Source organism: Tamandua tetradactyla, chromosome 7 (genome assembly GCF_023851605.1).
Source record: "Tamandua tetradactyla isolate mTamTet1 chromosome 7, mTamTet1.pri, whole genome shotgun sequence".
Classification (NCBI taxonomy): Eukaryota; Metazoa; Chordata; class Mammalia; order Pilosa; family Myrmecophagidae; genus Tamandua; species Tamandua tetradactyla.
Window position 1 is genome coordinate 16,210,012 of NC_135333.1, and position 19,803 is coordinate 16,229,814.

At 38.2% G+C, this 19,803-nt stretch overlaps 1 protein-coding gene across 7 annotated transcripts in view; it reads left to right on the forward strand.

The window, feature by feature from the left end:
* DESI2 (desumoylating isopeptidase 2) overlaps window positions 1-19,803 on the forward strand; it is an 89,569-nt gene that overhangs the window by 56,189 nt on the left and 13,577 nt on the right. For all 7 annotated transcript variants that reach the window (XM_077168501.1, XM_077168503.1, XM_077168498.1 and 4 more), the window contains one exon: window positions 13,621-13,693. In XM_077168501.1, coding sequence (XP_077024616.1) covers window positions 13,621-13,693 — 73 coding nt within the window. The remainder of the gene's footprint in view (window positions 1-13,620; window positions 13,694-19,803) is intronic.

Here is a 19,803-nt window from a genome sequence, read left to right on the forward strand (position 1 = left end):
TGTAGCAATACAACCTTCGTTCATAAGTATACACCATCATTCGCCAGTCTGCTTGGTCAGAGCATCCTTCAGCCATGTGCATTCATTGGGCATCATGTAGAGGGCCCCAAGTCTGCAGTCCATCAACATTCTCAATTTTAGATAATTTCATTGTTCCCAAGAGACAGAAAACCAATAAACATACCCTCACCAATAGAAAATCTAAACCTTCTCTTAACTCTTGTCCCTCACCCCATTATTTACCTCTCCTGTTGCTGTGGTAGTACTGATAGCTTCCTTTTCAGCATAGCTCATAGCATGCAATGGCAGTTTTCCCCCTGTACCCTGGACTTAAACACTCTTTATACAAGAATCATATCTTTGAAGTCATTCATGCAAGAGTTCATATTTCTGGTGTTAATCAGTGGGACACATAGGTCTATACAACCCCTTTCAGTCTTGTTCATCTTCAATATGGTGATATCACTTACAGACCCAATAGAGAACCACCTTCACTCCTATCTATTCCCTTACATTGGAGTTCAGCCTCATTGGCTAACAGTTCACCCATCTCTAGCTTTTATGTATCTCTAAGTCCCCTATATTCTGTATTATAAGCCTCTGATTATACCTTTATGCTTGTCATAATAGTGGAATCATACAGTTGCTATCCTTTTGTGTCTGGCTAACTTCACTCAGCATTATGTCATCAAGGCTTATCCATCTTGTCATGTGCTTCAGTACGTCATTTTGTCCTACTGCTGTATAATATTCCTTCATATGTATATACTTCATTTTGTTGAGCCACTCATCTGTTAATGGGCATTTGGGGTTTTTTTCCAGTTATTGGCGATTGTGAATAATGCTGCTATGAACTTCAGTGTGCAAATGTCTGTTTGTGTTGTTGCTTTCAGCTCTTCTGGGTATATACCAAGTAGTGCTATTGCTGGGTCATAGGGCAACAGTTCTTTGGTTTCTTAAAGAACTGCCAAACAGTCTACCATAGTGGCTGTACCATTATACATTCCCACCAGCAGTGCATAAGTGTCCCAATTTCTCCACATCCTCTCCAACATTTATAGTTTCCTGTTTGTTTAATAGCAGCCATTATTATAGGTGTAAGGTGGTATTTCATCATAGTCTTGAACTGCATTTCCCTTATAGCCAGTGAAAATGAGCATCTCTTCATGTGCATTTGAGCCGTCTGTATTTGCTCTTCAGAAAAATGCCTATTCATATCTTTAGCCCATTTTATAATTAGATTATTTGTTCTTTCATTGTTGAGTTGTATGGTTTCTTTGTATATACAGGAAATCAAACCTTTGTCCGATAGGTGGTTTCCAAATATTTTCTCCCATTGAGTTGGCTGCCTCTTCATCTTCTTGACAAAGTATTTTGAAGTGCATTTGATTTTGAGGAGTTCCCATTCATCTATTTTTTATTTTATTGTTTGTGCTTTGGGTGTGAGGTTTAGAAAGCTACCTCCTGTTATTAGGTATTGAAGATGTTTCCCTACATTTTCTTCTAGAAGCTTTATGATGCTAGTTCTTATATTTAGAGGTTTAAGCCACTTTGAGTTAATTTTCATGTAGAGTGTAAGGTATGAGTCCTCTTTCATTCTCTTGGCTATCAATATCCAGTTCTTCCATGCCCAATTATTGAACAGACTATTTTGTCCCAGTTCAGAGGATTTGGGGGAATTGTCAAAATGAGTTGACCATAGGTTTGGTGGCTTTATAATAGGTTTAAAGTCAAGGAGTGTTAATCTTCCCACTTTGTTCTTTTTTAGGGTGCTTTTAGGTATTCGGGGTCTCTTTCCGTTCCAGGTGAATTTGGTAGTTAACTTTTTGAAATCTTCAAAGTAGGTTGTTGGAATTTTGATTGGTACTGTGTTGCATCTGTGGGTCAATTTGGGGAGAATTGACATCTTAACCATATTTAGCCTTCCTATCCATGTGCAGGGAATGTCTTTCCACCTATGATTTCTTTGATTTCTTTTAGCAATGTTATGTAGTTTTCTGTGTACAAGTCCTTTACATCCCGTTAAGTTCATTCATAAGTACTTTATTCTTTTAGTTGCTATTTTGAATGGAATTTTTTGCTTAACTGACTCCTCAGCTAGCTCATTGCTTGTGTATAGAAATGTTACTGATTTTTTGCACATTAATTTTATATCCCACCAGCTTGCTGAATTTGTTTATTAGCTCAAGTAACTTTGCTGTAGATTTCTCAGGCTCTTCCAAGTATAGTAGCATATCATCTGAAAATAATGAGAGTTTTACTTCTTCCTTTCCAGTTTGGATGCCTTTTATTTCTTTGTCCTTCCTGATTGCTCTAGCTAGAACTTCTAGCACAATGTTGAATAATAGTGGTGACAGTGGGCATCCTTGTCTTGTCCTGGATCTTAGGGGGAAAGCTTTCAGTCTCTCTCCATTGAGTACGATGCTGGCTATCAGTTTTTCATATATTCCCTTGATCATATTGACATAGTTACCTTTGATTCCTAGCTTTTGGAATGTTTTTATCAGAAAAGAATGCTGAATTTTGTTGAATGTTTTTTTAGCATCAATCAAGATGATCATGTTCATTTCAATTTGTTAATGTGCTGTATTACATTAACTGATTTTCCTGTGTTGAACCATCCTTGTATTCCTGGTATAAACCCCAGTTGGTCATGGTGTACAATTCTTTTAATGTGCTGTTGGATTTGATTTGCTGATATTTTATTAAGAATTTTTGCATCTGTGTTTATTAGGGAGATTAATCTGTAGTTTTCCTTTCTTGTAACATCTTTACCCAGTTTGGGTATTAAAATGACATTAGCTTCATAAAATGAGTCAGGTAGAGTTCCTTTTTCCTCGTTTTGTGGAAAAGTTTAAACAGGATAGTGTTAGTTCTTTATGAACTGTTTGATAAAATCCCTCTGTGAAGCCATCTGGCCCTGGGCTTTTCTTTGTAGAAAGATTTTTGATGACTGATTGAATCTCTTTACATGAGATTGTTTTGTCAAGATCTTCTATTTCTTCCTAAGTCAGTATAGCTTGTTTGTGTGTCTCCAGGAATTTGTACATTTCATCTAAGTTGTCTAGTTTGTTGACGTTTAATTCATAGTATCCTCTTTTTTTTTTTAAGTTCTTTTTTTTTATTAATTAAAAAAAGAATTAACAAAACAATTAGAAATCATTCCAATCTACATGTACAATCAGTAATTCTTAATAACATCACATAGTTGCATATTCATCATTAGTACATTTGCATCGATTTAGAAAAAGAAATAAAAAGACAACAGAATAAGAATTAAAACAATAATAGAAAGAAAAAAAACAAAAAAAACAAAAACAAAAAACCTATACCTCACATGCAGCTTCATTCAGTGTTTTAACATAATTGCATTACAATTGGGTAGTATTGTGCTGTCCATTTCTGAGTTTTTATATCCAGTCGCGTTGTACAGTCTGTATCCCTTCAGCTCCAATTATCCCTTCTCTTTTTTTTTTTTTTTTAATTAACGGAAAAAAAGAAATTAACCCAACATTTAGAGATCATACCATTCTACATATGCAATCATTAATTCTTAACATCATCACATAGATGCATGATCATCATTTCTTAGTACATTTGCATTGGTTTAGAAGAACTAGCAACATAACCGAAAAAGATATAGAATGTTAATATAGAGAAAAAATAAAAGTAATAATAGTAAAATCAAAACAAAACAAAACAAAACAAAACAAAAACCTATAGCTCAGATGCAGCTTCATTCAGTGTTTTAACATGATTACTTTACAATTAGGTATTATTGTGCTGTCCATTTTTGAGTTTTTGTATCTAGTCCTGTTTCACAGTCTGTATCCCTTCAGCTTCAATTACCCACTGTCTTACCCTGTTTCTAACTCCTGCTGAACTCTGTTACCAATGACATATTTCAAGTTTATTCTCGAATGTCCGTTCACATCAGTGGGACCATACAGTATTTATCCTTTAGTTTTTGGCTGGATTCACTCAGCATAATATCTCTAGGTCCATCCATGTTATTACATGGTTCATAAGTTTATCTTGTCTTAAAGCTGCATAATATTCCATCGTATGTATATACCACAGTTTGTTTAGCCACTCTTCTGTTGATGGAGATTTTGGCTGTTTCCATCTCTTTGCAATTGTAAATAACGCTGCTATAAACATTGGTGTGCAAATGTCCGTTTGTGTCTTTGCCCTTAAGTCCTTTGAGTAGATACCTAGCAATGGTATTGCTGGGTCGTATGGCAATTCTATATTCAGCTTTTTGAGGAACCGCCAAACTGCCTTCCACAGTGGTTGCACCCTTTGACATTCCCACCAACAGTGGATAAGTGTGCCTCTTTCTCCGCATCCTCTCCAGCACTTGTCATTTTCTGTTTTGTTGATAATGGCCATTCTGGTGGGTGTGAGATGATATCTCATTGTGGTTTTGATTTGCATTTCTCTAATGGCCAGGGACATTGAGCATCTCTTCATGTGCCTCTTGGCCATCCGTATTTCCTCTTCTGAGAGGTGTCTGTTCAAGTCTTTTTCCCGTTTTGTAATTGGGTTGGCTGTCTTTTTGTTGTTGAGATGAACAATCTCTTTATAAATTCTGGATACTAGACCTTTATCTGATATATCATTTCCAAATATTGTCTCCCATTGTGAAGGCTGTCTTTCTACTTTCTTGATGAAGTTCTTTGATGCACAAAAGTGTTTAATTTTGAGGAGTTCCCATTTATTTATTTCCTTCTTCAGTGCTCTTGCTTTAGGTTTAAGGTCCATAAAACCGCCTCCAGTTGTAAGATCCATAAGATATCTCCCAACATTTTCCTCTAACTGTTTTATGGTCTTAGACCTAATGTTTAGATCTTTGATCCATTTTGAGTTAACTTTTGTATAGGGTGTGAGAGATGGGTCTTCTTTCATTCTTTTGCATATGGATATCCAGTTCTCTAGACACCATTTATTGAAGAGACTGCTCTGTCCCAGGTGAGTTGGCTTGACTGCTTTATCAAAGATCAAATGTCCATAGATGAGAGGGTCTATATCTGAGCACTCTATTCGATTCCATTGGTCGATATATCTATCTTTATGCCAATACCATGTTGTTTTGACCACTGTGGCTTCATAATATGCCTTAAAGTCAGGCAGCGCGAGACCTCCAGCTTCGTTTTTTTTCCTCAAGATGTTTTTAGCAATTCGGGCACCCTGCCCTTCCAGATAAATTTGCTTATTGGTTTTTCTATTTCTGAAAAATAAGTTGTTGGGATTTTGATTGGTATTGCATTGAATCTGTAAATCAATTTAGGTAGGATTGACATCTTAACTATATTTAGTCTTCCAATCCATGAACACGGTATGCCCTTCCATCTATTTAGGTCTTCTGTGATTTTTTTAGCAGTTTTTTGTAGTTTTCTTTATATAGGTTTTTTGTCTCTTTAGTTAAATTTATTCCTAGGTATTTTATTCTTTTAGTTGCAATTGTAAATGGGATTCGTTTCTTGATTTCCCCCTCAGCTTGTTCATTACTAGTGTATAGAAATGCTACAGATTTTTGAATGTTGATCTTGTAACCTGCTACTTTGCTGTACTCATTTATTAGCTCTAGTAGTTTTGTTGTGGATTTTTCTGGGTTTTCGACGTATAGTATCATATCGTCTGCAAACAGTGATAGTTTTACTTCTTCCTTTCCAATTTTGATGCCTTGTTTTCTTTTTCTTGTCTAATTGCTCTGGCTAGAACCTCCAACACAATGTTGAATAATAGTGGTGATAGTGGGCATCCTTGTCTTGTTCCTGATCTTAGGGGGAAAGTTTTCAATTTTTCCCCATTGAGGATATTAGCTGTGGGTTTTTCATATATTCCCTCTATCATTTTAAGGAAGTTCCCTTGTATTCCTATCTTTTGAAGTGTTTTCAACAGGAAAGGATGTTGATCTTGTCGAATGCCTTCTCTGCATCAATTGAGATGATCATGTGATTTTTCTGCTTTGATTTGTTGATATGGTGTATTACATTAATTGATTTTCTTATGTTGAACCATCCTTGCATACCTGGATGAATCCTACTTGGTCAGATGTATAATTCTTTTAATGTGTTGTTGGATACGATTTGCTAGAATTTTATGAGGATTTTTGCATCTGTATTCATTAGAGAGATTGGTCTGTAGTTTTCTTTTTTTGTAATATCTTTGCCTGGTTTTGGTATGAGGGTGATGTTGGCTTCATAAATGAATTAGGTAGTTTTCCCTCCACTTCGATTTTTTTGAAGAGTTTGAGGAGAATTGGTACTAATTCTTTCTGGAACGTTTGGTAGAATTCACATGTGAAGCCATCTGGTCCTGGATTTCTTTTAGGAAGCTTTTGAATGACTAATTCAATTTCTTTACTTGTGATTGGTTTGTTGAGGTCATCTATGTCTTCTTGAGTCAAAGTTGGTTGTTCATGTCTTTCCAGGAACCCGTCCATTTCCACTAAATTGTTGTATTTATTAGCGTAAAGTTGTTCATAGTATCCTGTTATTACCTCCTTTATTTCTGTGAGGTCAGTAGTTATGTCTCCTCTTCCATTTCTGATCTTATTTATTTGCATCCTCTCTCTTCTTCTTTTTGTCAATCTTGATAGGGGCCCATCAATCTTATTGATCTTCTCATAGAACCAACTTCTGGTCTTATTGATTTTCTCTACTGTTTTCATGTTTTCAATTTCATTTATTTCTGCTCTAATCTTTGTTATTTCTTTCCTTTTGCTTGCTTTGGGATTAGTTTGCTGTTCTTTCTCCAGTTCTTCCAATTGAACAGTTAATTCCTACATTTTTGCCTTTTCTTCTTTTCTGATATAGGCATTTAGGGCAATAATGTTCCCTCTTAGCACTGCCTTTGCTGCATCCCATAGGTTTTGATATGTTGTGTTTTCATTTTCATTTGCCTCGAGGTATTTACTAATTTCTCTTGCAATTTCTTCTTTGACCCTCTCGTTGTTTAAGAGTGTGTTGTTGAGCCTCCAGGTATTTGTGAATTTTCTGGCATTCTGCCTATTATTGATTCCCAACTTCATTCCTTTATGATCTGAGAAAGTGTTGTGTATGATTTCAATCTTTTTAAATTTGTTAAGACTTGCTTTGTGACCCAGCATATGGTCTATCTTTGAGAATGATCCATGAGCACTTGAGAAAAAGGTGTATCCTGCTATTGTGGGATGTAATGTCCTATAAATGTCTGTTAAGTCTAGCTCATTTATGGTAATATTCAGATTCTCTATTTCTTTATTGATCCTCTGTCTAGATGTTCTGTCCATTGATGAGAGTGGGGAATTGAAGTCTCCAACTATTATGGTATTTGTGTCTATTTCCCTTTTCAGTGTTTGCTGTGTATTCCTCACGTATTTTGGGGCATTCTGGTTCGGTGCATAAATATTTATGATTGTTATGTCTTCTTGTTTAATTGTTCCTTTTATTAGTATATAGTGTCCTTCTTTGTCTCTTTTAACTGTTTTACATTTGAAGTCTAACTTGTTGATATTAGTATAGCCACTCCTGCTATTTTCTGGTTGTTATTTGCATGAAATATCTTTTCCCAACCTTTCACTTTCAACCTATGTTTATCTTTGGGTCTAAGATGTGTTTCCTGTAGACAGCATATAGAAGGATCCTGTTTTTTAATCCATTCTGCCAGTCTATGTCTTTTGATTGGGAATTCAGTCCATTAACATTTAGTGTTATTACTGTTTGGATAATATTTTCCTCTAACATTTTGCCTTTTGTATTATATATATCATATCTGACTTTCCTTCTTTCTACACTCTTCTCCATACCTCTTCTTCTGTTTTTGTATCTGACTCTAGTGCTCCCTTTAGTATTTCTTGCAGAGCTGGTCTCTTGGTCACAAATTCTCTCAGTGACTTTTTGTCTGAGAATGTTTTAATTTCTCCCTCATTTTTGAAGGACAATTTTGCTGGATATAGGAGTCTTGGTTGGCAGTTTTTCTCTTTTAGTAATTTAAATATATCATCCCACTGTCTTCTAACCTCCATGGTTTCTGCTGAGAAATCTCCACATAGTCTTATTGGGTTTCCCTTGTATGTGATGGATTGTTTTTCTCTTGCTGCTTTCAAGATCCTCTCTTTCTCTTTGACCTCTGACATTCTAACTAGTAAGTGTCTTGGAGAATGCCTATTTGGGTCTAATCTCTTTGGAGTGCGCTGCACTTCTTGGATCTGTAATTTTAGGTCTTTCATAAGAGTTGGGAAATTTTCAGTGAAAATTTCTTCCATTAGTTTTTCTCCTCCTTTTCCCTTCTCTTCTCCTTCTGGGACACCCACAACACGTATATTTGTGCGATTCATATTGTCCTTGAGTTCCCTGATACCCTGTTCAAATTTTTCCATTCTTTTCCCGATAGTTTCTGTTTCTTTTTGGAATTCAGATGTTCCATCCTCCAAATCACTAATTCTATCTTCTGTCTCTTTGAATCTATCATTGTAGGTATCCATTGTTTTTTCTATCTTTTCTACTTTGTCCTTCAGTTCCATAAGTTCTGTGATTTGCTTTTTCAGTTTTTCTATTTCTTCTTTATGTTCAGCCCATGTCTTCTTCATGTCCTCCCTCAATTTATCGATTTCGTTTTTGAAGAGGTTTTCCATTTTTGTTCGTATATTCAGGATTAGTTGTCTCAGCTCCTGTATCTCATTTGAACTATTGGTTTGTTCCTTTGACTGGGCCATATTTTCAATTATTTGAGCGTGATCCGTTATCTTCTGTTGGCGTCTGCGCATTTAGACAGATTTCCCTGGGTATTGGATCCAAAAGTTTGGAAGATTTTTCTGTGAAATCTCTGGGTTCTGTTTTTTTATCCTGCCCAGTAGGTGGCGCTCGTGGCACACGTTTGTCTGCGGGTCCCACCAGTAAAAGGTGCTGTGGGACCTTAAACTTTGGAAAACTCTCGTCGTCCTGGGGGTTCGCTAGCCGAAGCGGCTTGAGCCGGCCCAGGGTCCGAAGGCAGGGAGGGTTGCTGGTCGCCGCAGCCAGGGAAAGAGCCCGTCCGAATTTCCTAGTCGGCCCTGGGCAACAAGCGTGGCGGGAGGGCGCCAGCGGCAGCGGCCCGCTCGAGAGAGTGCACGTTCCCCGGGAGTCACGGGTTTGGAAGGGGCCTCCCGCACCCGTCACCGTTCTCCGCGGCCTGGGGGTTTCCGATCCAATTCTCTCAGTTGGTCCGGGGGCTGCGCGTGGTGTGGGCGCCAGCCACCTTGGTTTCAGGGGACCACCTCTCCAATTCTCCCAGCCGGCCTGGGAAGGGGGAAGGGAGTAACTCCGGCCGCTTGCCACCCCGCCCAGTAAGGCCCGCGCGCCTTGGCGATCTCACCCGAGCTGCTTCTCTCAGCCAGCCAGCCGTTCCAGGATGGGGTACGCTGTCTTTTTTATCTCTGTTGTGGCTTTGGGCGCTTTCTGTATCGTTTCTACTCCCCTAGTAGGTGTCCTGGAGAAGAAACTAAGATCGCGCGTCTTACTAAGCCGCCATCTTCCAGGAAGTCTCATAGTATCCTCTTATAATTTCTTTTATTTCCTCAGAGTCTGTGGTAATGAACCCCTTCCCATTTCTGATTTTATTTATTTGCATCCCCTCTCTTTTTTTCTTTGTCAGCCTTGCTAGACAAAGAACAGCCCATCAATTTTATTGATTTTCTCAAAGAACCACCTTTTGGTTTTATTGATTCTTTCTGTTGTTCTTTTGTTCTCTCATTCATTTATCTCTGCTTTAATCTTCGTTATTTCTCTTCTCCTGTTTGCTTTGGGGTTAGTTTGCTGTTCTTCCTCAAGTTCCTCCAGGTGTGCTGTTAAGTCCTCAATTTTTCTTGTTTTTTAATATAGGCATTTAGGGCAATAAATTTCCCTTTCAGCACAGCCTTTACTGCATCCCATAAGTTCTGATAAGTTGTATTCTCATTTTCATTCATCTCCAGATCGCTACTGGTTTCTCTAGCAATTTCTTCTTTGACCCCATTGTTTAAGAGTGTGTTATTTTTGACATGTATTTGTGAATGTTCTCATTCTTTAGTGGTTATTGAAATCCAACTTCATCACATTGTGATCAGAGAAAGTGCTTTGAATAATTTTGATGTTTTTAAATTTATAAAGACCTGTTTTGTGCCCCAGCATATGATCTATCCTGGAGAATGTTCCATGAGCACTAGAGGAGAATGTATATCCTTCTACTTTGGGGTACAGTGACCTATATATGTCTGTTAGGTCTAATTCATTTATCAAGTTATTTAATTTCTCTATTTCCTTACTGATCTTCTGTCTGGTTGTTCTGTCTAGAGAGGAGAGTGGTGTGTTGAAGTCTCCTATTATTGCTCAAACCATCTATCACTCCCTTCAGTTTTGCCAATGTCTGTCTCATATACTTTGGTGCTCCTTGATTGAGAGCATAAACATTTATGATTCTTATGTCTTCTTGGTGAATTGACCCTTTAATTAGTATATAGTGTCCTTCTTTGTCTCTTTTTTTAAATTTATTTATTAATTTAAAAAATTTAAAAACGAAATAAAACATTAACATAGATAATCAGTAATTCACAATATCATCACTTAGTTGCATCCTTCTTTGTCTCTTATGATGTCTTTACATTGAAAGTCTATTTTGGTCTGATGTTGGTATAGCTACTCCTGCTTTCTTTTGTTTACAACTTGTGTGGAAAGTCTTTTTCCATCCTTTCACTTTCAGTGTATTTGTATCCTTGTGTCTAACATGAGTCTCTTGTAAGCAGCATATAGCTAGATTATGTTTCTTAATCCATTCTGCCAATCTGTATCTTTTAATTTGTAAATTAATTCCATTAACATTCCAAGTTATTACTGAAAAGGTGGTTCTTGAATCCATCACCTTATCTTTTTTATTTGTCAGAATTGTATGTTCTTTTCCCTCTTTCTCCTTGTATTCTTTCAATTACCCTTAGTGGTACTCTTCAATTCTGTGCCCTCCTCCAGACCTCCCTCTCCTGTCTTTTTTTTTCAGCTGGCAGAACTCCTTTTGTTGACAAATTTTTTCAGGACTTCTTTGTCTGTGAAAACTTTAATCTCTCCCTCAATTTTCAAGAGTAATTTGGCTGGGTAGAGAATTCTTGGCTGTAAGTTTTTCTCTTTTAGGATCTTGAATATATCATACCACTGCCTTGTCTCCGGGGTGCTAGTTGGTTAGTCTAAACTCAGCCTTATTTGATTTCCCTTGTATGTAGTAGATTGTTTTTCTCTTGCTGCTTTCAGGATTTTCTGTTTCTCTTCAACATTTGACAGACTGATTAGTATGTGCCTTGGGGAAGGCCTATTTGGATTAATTCTTTTTAAAGTTCGTTGGGCTTCTTTGACTTGTATATTTATGTCCTTTATGAGGGTTGGGAAGTTTTCCCCCATTATATCCTCAACTACTTTTCCTAGCCCTTTACTCCTCTCTTTTCCTTCTGGGACATCAGTGATTCTTATATTTGTGCACTTTGTTTTGTCTGTCATTTTCCCGAGTTCCCATTCAGTTTTTTCCATCATTTTTGCCATTCACTGTTTTGAGTCTTCGAAGTCCATTATCCTGTCCCCTATATCACTTATTCTTTCTTCTGTCTTTTCAAATCTGATGTTGTGTGCCTGTAGTATGTTTTTATTTGGTCAACAGAATCTTTACTCTCTGTGATATCTCTGTTTTCTACTTACTGTTTCTAATTCCTCTTTATGCTCTTCTATTGTCTTCTTGTTCTCCTTTATGTCATTTGCTGTCACACTTATTTTATTAAGTAGAGTTGTATGGACATCTTTGATTAGTTGTTCCAATGTCTTTGTCTCCTCTGGTGTTTTAATTTGGTCATTGGGCAGGGCTATATCCGTGTGCATTGTGATATGCTAAGTGATCTTCTTCTGTCTTTGTGGCATGTAAATATCTTGATTTAACTACTTTGGGAGTTGATTTCTTTCAGTAGTCTAAGACCTTGTGTTTGCAGGATGGTTGTACAGCAGGGAGCAGGGCACGGGGTGGAGCACTCAGTATGGTGATTTGTTTCAGGGCAGGTATGGGCGCAATTGGGGAAGTTATGCTGATGCTTGTGAACGTGGGTGCCCAGTGGCCAGAGAGGATGTAGCTGTGTGAGTACACTGGTATGGGGGGTGTAACCCTGGTGTACACTTGTCTAAGGCATGGGGCCCCATTTCTGCATGTGTAGAGCTGTGGCAGCAGGTCGGTGTTATGCCTTCATGGATTGGGGGCAGATGTGACCCAGCTGTGCAGGCCAGCACTTTCTTAGAGCTGGGAAGTGTGACTGAGGGCTGTGCACATATGCAGTTCTAGGACTGCTGTAAAGTGCAGTTCCCAGAGCTGAATGACATGATTGGGGACCTGTGCACATGAGCGGGCCTGGGAGTGCCATAAATGGATGTGCTGAGCTCAGGGAGGGTGGGGTGTGGCTGTGCAACACTATGGGTGGGGGGTGGGGTTAGCCTAGGTTTGGAGGTTAGTGCCCACAACCTTTATGCGCTGGCAGCAGCCTGCAGGGAACAGGGAGAGGTTGGTAGTGCTTGGGAGGAGTGTAGGAGAGGTGGGTTTGGCTGCATTTGGAGTGGGGGTGTGGGGCAGGTACAAATGGGAGCAGGTGACAGAGTTCAGGTACCTAAGGTGTGGAGTGAGTTGCCAGTCATGGGGCTGTACCGCTGAGGGTAGCGCACCCAAGGAATGCAGCCTGGCTTACTTACTAGTCCCATGGTCCTGTCCGTGCCTCCGTACCAGGCTCCAGCTTTATGCCTCTCAGTTCCTCAGCCTCTGCAACCAGGGTTGCCACATGTGGTGCAGAAGGCTTTCCCAGCTCAGCCCCACTCCCAAATCACCACCTCAGTTGCCTTACTGTCCCTTCTCTAACTTTTCCGTGAAGCAGGGCTAATCTCAAGCTACTCTAGTTGGCCATCTTCCCGTAATATCCAGTCCTTTAATTGTGACTGAGGTAGTATTCCAGATGGCCAAGCAAAGATAAAGAGATAGGAGGATCATGGAAGTTTCAGAGCTGTACTGGAATATACCAATCAATGGGATTAGAAAAGCCTAAATATTCAACAAAAGGTTGGAGTAGTAGCTACTTCCCAAAAATTTGGAGTTTAGTAGTATTTCAGTTTCTTGGCTGCTAAATCAAATACCACGCAATGAGTTGGCTTAAATGGAAATTTATTGGCTCAGTTTTGTCAAGAATCTATGCATCATAAAGGCAATGCTTTCTTCCAGAAGACTGTGGTGTTCTGGGGCCAACTGCTGGCAACCCTTGGTGCTTTTCTGTCACATGGCAATGCACATGGCAGTCTCACCTGGCTCCTCCTTTCTCTTCCAGATTCAGTTAAAGTCTAGTTCTGGCTGCTCCCTGTAGTTTTCTCTCTGTGTGTCTGACTTTCATTCTACTTATAAAGGGTTTCAGTAATAGGATTAAGACCCATCCTGATTGAAGTGGACCATACCCTCACTGAAGTAACCTCACCAAAAGGTTCCTATTTACAATGGCTTCACACCTACAGGAATAGGTGAAGATTAAGACCATGTTTTTATAGGGTACATAGCTCCAAGACACTACAAATTATAAATGAACAGATATTCTGAATCCTCTTCTATTTTTTTTTTCCTTAGTACTGGATGAACGAATACACCTCATCCATTGGAATTGGAGTTTTTCATTCAGGAATTGAAGTATATGGCAGAGGTATGTGTACACACAGTCTAAATATACTCTCTGAAGATATTTATCGATTAAAGGAGTTGCTAAATTGTAACTATAGATTCTCTTTTTTTCTTTACCACTTCCATACATTATTACGGAAAGTAGAAGAAAATCTCCCCATATTTGTTTATACTGGTTTTTTTTGTTTGTTTTTTTTTTTGATGGGGGTAGGGAAATGTACAGCATAGCACGTATTTGGAGAGAAAGTACCCAAAGTACAAGAATGTACATTCATTTAGCTATCTTTTAATTTAATACTATGTCCTAAAAAATATTTCCTTTTGAAATTGTATGCCATTATAGTTTAATATATATTTGAGTTACTAAGAAACCTTGCACTTTGAAAAACAGCATGATAAAAACATTTTGGTTGGAAAAGTGGTTAACGCTAAAAGGTTTCAAACTTGAAATACTAATTTCCTGAGGGAATTTCAGTAATAAATTCGTTTTTTATAGCTAGAAGTGTATATTTTTAAAGTCTAAAAAAAAGCTCAAAAATGATGGCCTCCATCATTAACTTTAGCCCTTTTCATTCATATTACCTTTATTATGATAAAGAAGCTTAAACCCATCCATTTTGCTTTCAACAGGTTTTTCCTTTATTCTAGTTCCCACTTTTTTCTTAAATATATCAGAAAGGTGTTTGTAATATCCCTTTTTTGTTCTCTATTAACTGCTTCTGGGTGCAGTTTAGCATATTAAAGTTGGCTATAAAGAGCTGCCATTTAAGTTCCATTTTACTTAAAGTCTGCATCCACTAAGTAATCCCCAGAAGCAATGAGAAAAGGGGTTCACGGGTGGTTCAGTGGTAGAATGCTTGCCCTCCGTGTGGGAGACCCAGGTTCAATTCCTGGCCCATGCACCAAGAAAAAGAAAAAAAGAAACAATGAGAGACTCTTACTAAAAGTTTTAGTGGTTGAAATATTGCTGTGTATGGGATCATAGTCTGTGGGTTTGCTCTATTGTTTGGGCTGGCTTTTACCTGATGTGTTTATGTGTTCCTTTTTAAGGATTTTGTGTGTTAGTTTTTAAAGTGCTATCAAATTTTTAACCACATATCTAGCATGCTGTGAGATAGACAAGAACCTGAGGCATTTTCTTCATTTTTCAGATGAAAATTGAAGTTCAAACCTGTTGAAAGCCATACTGCTAATAATTAACAGAACTAGGACTTGACCCCAAGTAGTCGTATATGTTAGTCTATTGTTCTATTACCTGCCTGATCACTGCTCTCTATTCCAACCCAGCTCTTGAAGGGCTTGGGTTGGGGCAGCTTGGAGACCAAATAATACGCTGGGCAGAGTTAGACATGGATTTAAATTCAGACTTACAAAAAGGAGAGGATCTCCCACAGTGACAGCTAGCCGTGGAAAAAGGAAGTTAGTGCTCTGCAAAGGGGGTCAGGGCGGTCCAAGGGCTTCTATGGGATTAGGACAAGGATGTGAGAACAGAGTTACAGCAGGGGTTATTGACAGTGATCGGGGGAGGGAAGTTTCAGTGCCTTGTTTACGATACTATTTTTACATTCCCCCCCCCCCCCCCCCCCCCCCCCCCCCCCCCCCCCCCCCCCCCAGGAGGTGTGATGATCTTTAGTGTCTGTCCTAGTCATGTAGGCGGCTGTGTGAAATGACCTGCTCTCAATATGGAGAGGAATCCTGGGCCCAGTGTCTCCATACTCTCCTTCATAAAACGATTTAGAAATCATTAGAAACATGGTTCAAAGCATGTCCCTGTAAGTTTAGCAAAACTCAGACCAAATATATCCTCAAAGTGAATGATTGCTTTTTAAGTGAATGAATAAATGGGTCTATGACTTTTCTTTCTGTAGTTAAATAAGAAAATTAAAATCTAAACATAATCTTTACATATCTAACCTATACTCTGCAGTATTTTATAAAATTATATCATTAAAGGTTTTTTTTAATTGTATGTTAAAGTTGAGTGCTGAACACTTTTTTTGGTTAATAGCATTTAAAGAATTTTTAAAATCATTATAGAATCTTATAACTATTCATATGCATATCACTGCTTTTTTCTAAGAGAACAAAATCAAAAGTAGGCTTAGTATTTGTCTTGTTCTTTCCCATGCTTTATTCTAAGATCTTTTAAAATTATACTTAATCTTAAATGATAAAATTAACTTAAGCAGTTGTTCAGAATTCTTTAAATATATCCAATAAGACTTAGATACTTAATATCTAAGTACAATATCAGGATTATAACTAAAATTTTAGTTCCTTCCTGATTTAAAACCACTCCATTTTTGTTTTGAATAAGAGTTTGTATCTCTTGAGCCTGGTCATGCCTCCACTGAGTTGTAGAAATACTTGTCACAAGTAAACTACTGCAAGTTGTTACTAGCAAAGAGTCCTGTGGGACAGGTGTTGTGGGTGGGTAGATGTATATGTTGATTTGACAGCTTAGTCTTGAATCATGGGAATGAAATTCAGGTTTCTGAATTTGCTAATGTTTCACCCTTACTTGAAGATAAACCAAGAGTCTCCTTCCCATGAACCTGGAAAACTCACTGTGTCAGAAAGTTTTTCCAGTATAGTACAAGTTTGAAATTGGATCACTTTGATTTAAAAATTGACAAGACACTGAACTGACCACCTACTTAGTTTGGCATCATAGATATGCAGAGAAGCTATATTCATCTTTGAATGTTAGTCACTGTCCTGTTCTCAATATAAACAAAATAAATATAGCAGTCAAGATTACCTTTGTTGGAGGTCTTGGCCAAGGTGGCAGGTTAGCAAGGTGTGGGGTTTAGTTTGTCCTCCAGAGCAGCTAATAAATAGCCAGGAGCAGTACAGAGCAACTGCAGGGGCCACATCAGTGACTGGACACACAGCATGCCCCAGTCTGGACCAGCTGGACTGGTTGCAAGCCCACTTAGAACCGTGAGTTCCCCAAGCTACAGTGGCCGGTGCCCCTCCCCCACAGGCTGCTTCTCAGAGAGGAAAGGAAAGAGAGTTTACCAGCAGCAGAGTCTGAGCACAACAAAACTCCAGTTGTGAAATTAATTAACAAATTCTGACTACTAAAAATAGGCCCCCAGCTCAGCTGAACCTCTAGCAAAAGAAGAGGTCACTGGCTTTTACCCTGGCACAGAGGGGGCAGGGCTGACGGAAAAACAAAAAAAGAAAAAAAAACAGAGCTTTCTTAGATTTGAAAAGGTCTGGACTCTGAAGGAAAGAAGGGGGCACATAGGACCTGGAGATACACAGAGCAACGTAGCAACTTACACTCTTGATTGGCAAACCCAAGGAACGGGGGTCCTGCTCTGTAAAGGATTTTTCTCTTTTGTTTTGGTGGCTGTGTTTCTATGGCTCGACTGCTCTTTGGATACAGCTGCAAGGCTTCTCAGGCTCCACTGCCCCAGGCATAGGCAGAATTAAGCTTGTTTTGAGTGTATGTCTGGAACCTTTGCCTTCCCCAGGAGAGGGGTGGGGCCCAGCTCAGGTGGAATCCCTCCCTCAAGGAGTTCAGACCCCAAAGTCTGGAAAAGTGAAGCAATTAAAACCTGACTACAACCTCTCCTCTGTCTCCACCATTACCCCAGCAGGGAGAGTATGCTGAAGTTAAAGGTACCGTCTCACCTTATACTGGTGGGACCTGCAGGCAGGCAAGTGTCACATACTGGGCAGGATAGGAAAAACAGAGAGCCCAGAGGCTTCATAGGAAAGCCTTTCAATCTGATGGGTCTCACCCTCAGTGAAAACTGACACAGGTGACTCTTTACTTCTGACAGGTGGTCAGTTTGGTCTGGTAGACCCTCCTTAGGGTGAATAAAAGGCACTGTATAGGCAGGGCAAGAAACAAGAAAAGAAGAACTGAAAAAATCTGATCTGTTAAACAAAACCTAACTTTTTGAGGTCCAGAATAAGCTGAACTCAGTGTCAGAGAACAGATAGACAACAAATTCATCCAGCAAGAAAATCCTACGTAAAAAAAAAAAAAAGTGAAAACAATCTCCAGAATAAACTAATTAAGGTAATTAAATGCGTAGGCGCCAGCAAAAAATAACAACTCATACTAGGAAAATTGAAGATGTGGCCCAGTCAAAGGAACAAACCAACAATTCAAATGAGATACAGGAGTTGAAACAGTTAATTCAGAATGTTCGAACAGACATGGAAAACCTCATCAAACATCAAATCAGTGAATTGAGGGAGGATATAAAGAAGGCAAGGAATGAACAAAAAGAAGAAATCAAAAGTCTGAAAAGACAAATCACAGAACTTACGGGAATGAAAGGCACAGTAGAAGAGATGAAAAAAAACAATGAAAATCTACATTGCCAGATTTCAAGAGACAGAAGATAGGATTAGTGAACTGGAGGACGGAACATCTGAAATCCGACAAGCAAAAGAAAATATAGGGAAAAGAATGGAAAAATATGAGCAGGGACTCAGGGAATTGAATGACAACATGAAGCACACAAATATACGTGTTGTGGGTGTCTGAGAAGGGAAAAGGTGGAGAAAAACTATGGAGGAAATTATTACTGAAAATTTCCCAACTCTTATGAAAGACTTAAAATTACAGATCCAAGAATTGCAGCATTCCCCAAGCAGAATTGATCCAAATAGACATACTCCAAGACACTTACTAATCAGAATGTCAGATGTCAAAGAAAAAGAGACAATCTTGAAAGCTACAAGAGAAAAGCAATCCATCATATATGAGGGAAGCCCAATAAGACTATGCATAGATTTCTCAGCTGAAATCATGGAGGCAAGAAGACAGTGGGATGATATATTTAAATTACTAAAAGAGAAAAACTGCCAACCAAGAATTCTATATCCAGTAAAATTTTCCTTCAGAAATGAGGGGGAAATTAAAACATTTTCAGACAAAAAATCACTGAAAGAATCTGTGACCAAGACACCATCTCTGCAAGAAATACTAAAGGGAGCACTACAAATAGATACAAAAAGACAGGAGAGAGATATGGAGAAGAGTGTAGGAATGAAGACTATGAATAAAGGTAAAAAGAAGGAAAATTAGAAATGACATGTGAAATCCAAAAGCAAAATGGTAGAAGAAAGTAATCCCCTTACACTAATAACACTAAATGTTAATGGATTAAATTCCCCAATCAAAGCACGTAGACTGGCAAAATGCATTAAAAAACAGGACCCATTTATATAGGAAACGGATCTTAAACCCAAGGATAAACATAGGTTGAAAGTAAAAGGTTGGGAAAAGATATTTCATGCAAATAACAACCAGAAAAGAGCAGGAGTAGCTATAGTAATATCCAACAAATTAGACTTCAAATGTAAAACAGTTAAAAGAGACAAAGAAAGACACTGTGTATTAATAAAAAGGAACAATTCAACAACAAGACATTATGATCATAAATATTTATGCACCAAGCCAGAATGCTCCAAAACACATGAGGCAAACACTGAAAAGAGAAATAGACACATCTACCATAATAGCTGAAGACTTCAGTTCCCCACTCTCATCAATGGACAGAACATCTAAACAGAGGATCAATAAAGAAACACAATTTGAATAATACAATAAATGAACTGGACTTAACAGACATTTATATAACATTATACCCCATAACAGCAGGATATACCTTTTTCTCAAGTGCTCATGGATCATTCTCAAGGATAGACCATATGCCGGGTCACAAAGCAAGTCTCAATAAATTTTAAAAGATTGAAATCATACAAAACATTTTCTCAGATCATAAAAGAATGAAGTTGGAAATCAATAATAGGCAGAGGGCCAGAAATTTCACAAATATATGGAGGCTCCAACACACTCTTAAACAACCAGTGGGTCAAGGAAGAAATTAAAAAAGAAATCAGTAAATATCTTGAGGCAAATGAAAATAAAAACATGACAAATCAAAATTTATGGGATGCAGCAAAGGCAGTACTAAGAGGGAAATTTATTCCCCGAAATGCCTATATCGAAAAAGATGAAATAGCAAAAATTGAGGAATTAACTGTTCACTTGAAAGAACTAGAGAAAGAACAGCAAACTAACCCCAAAACAAGCAAAAGGAAAGAAAAGTGAAGATCAGAGCAGAAATAAATGAAATTGAGAGCATGAAAGCAATCGAGAAA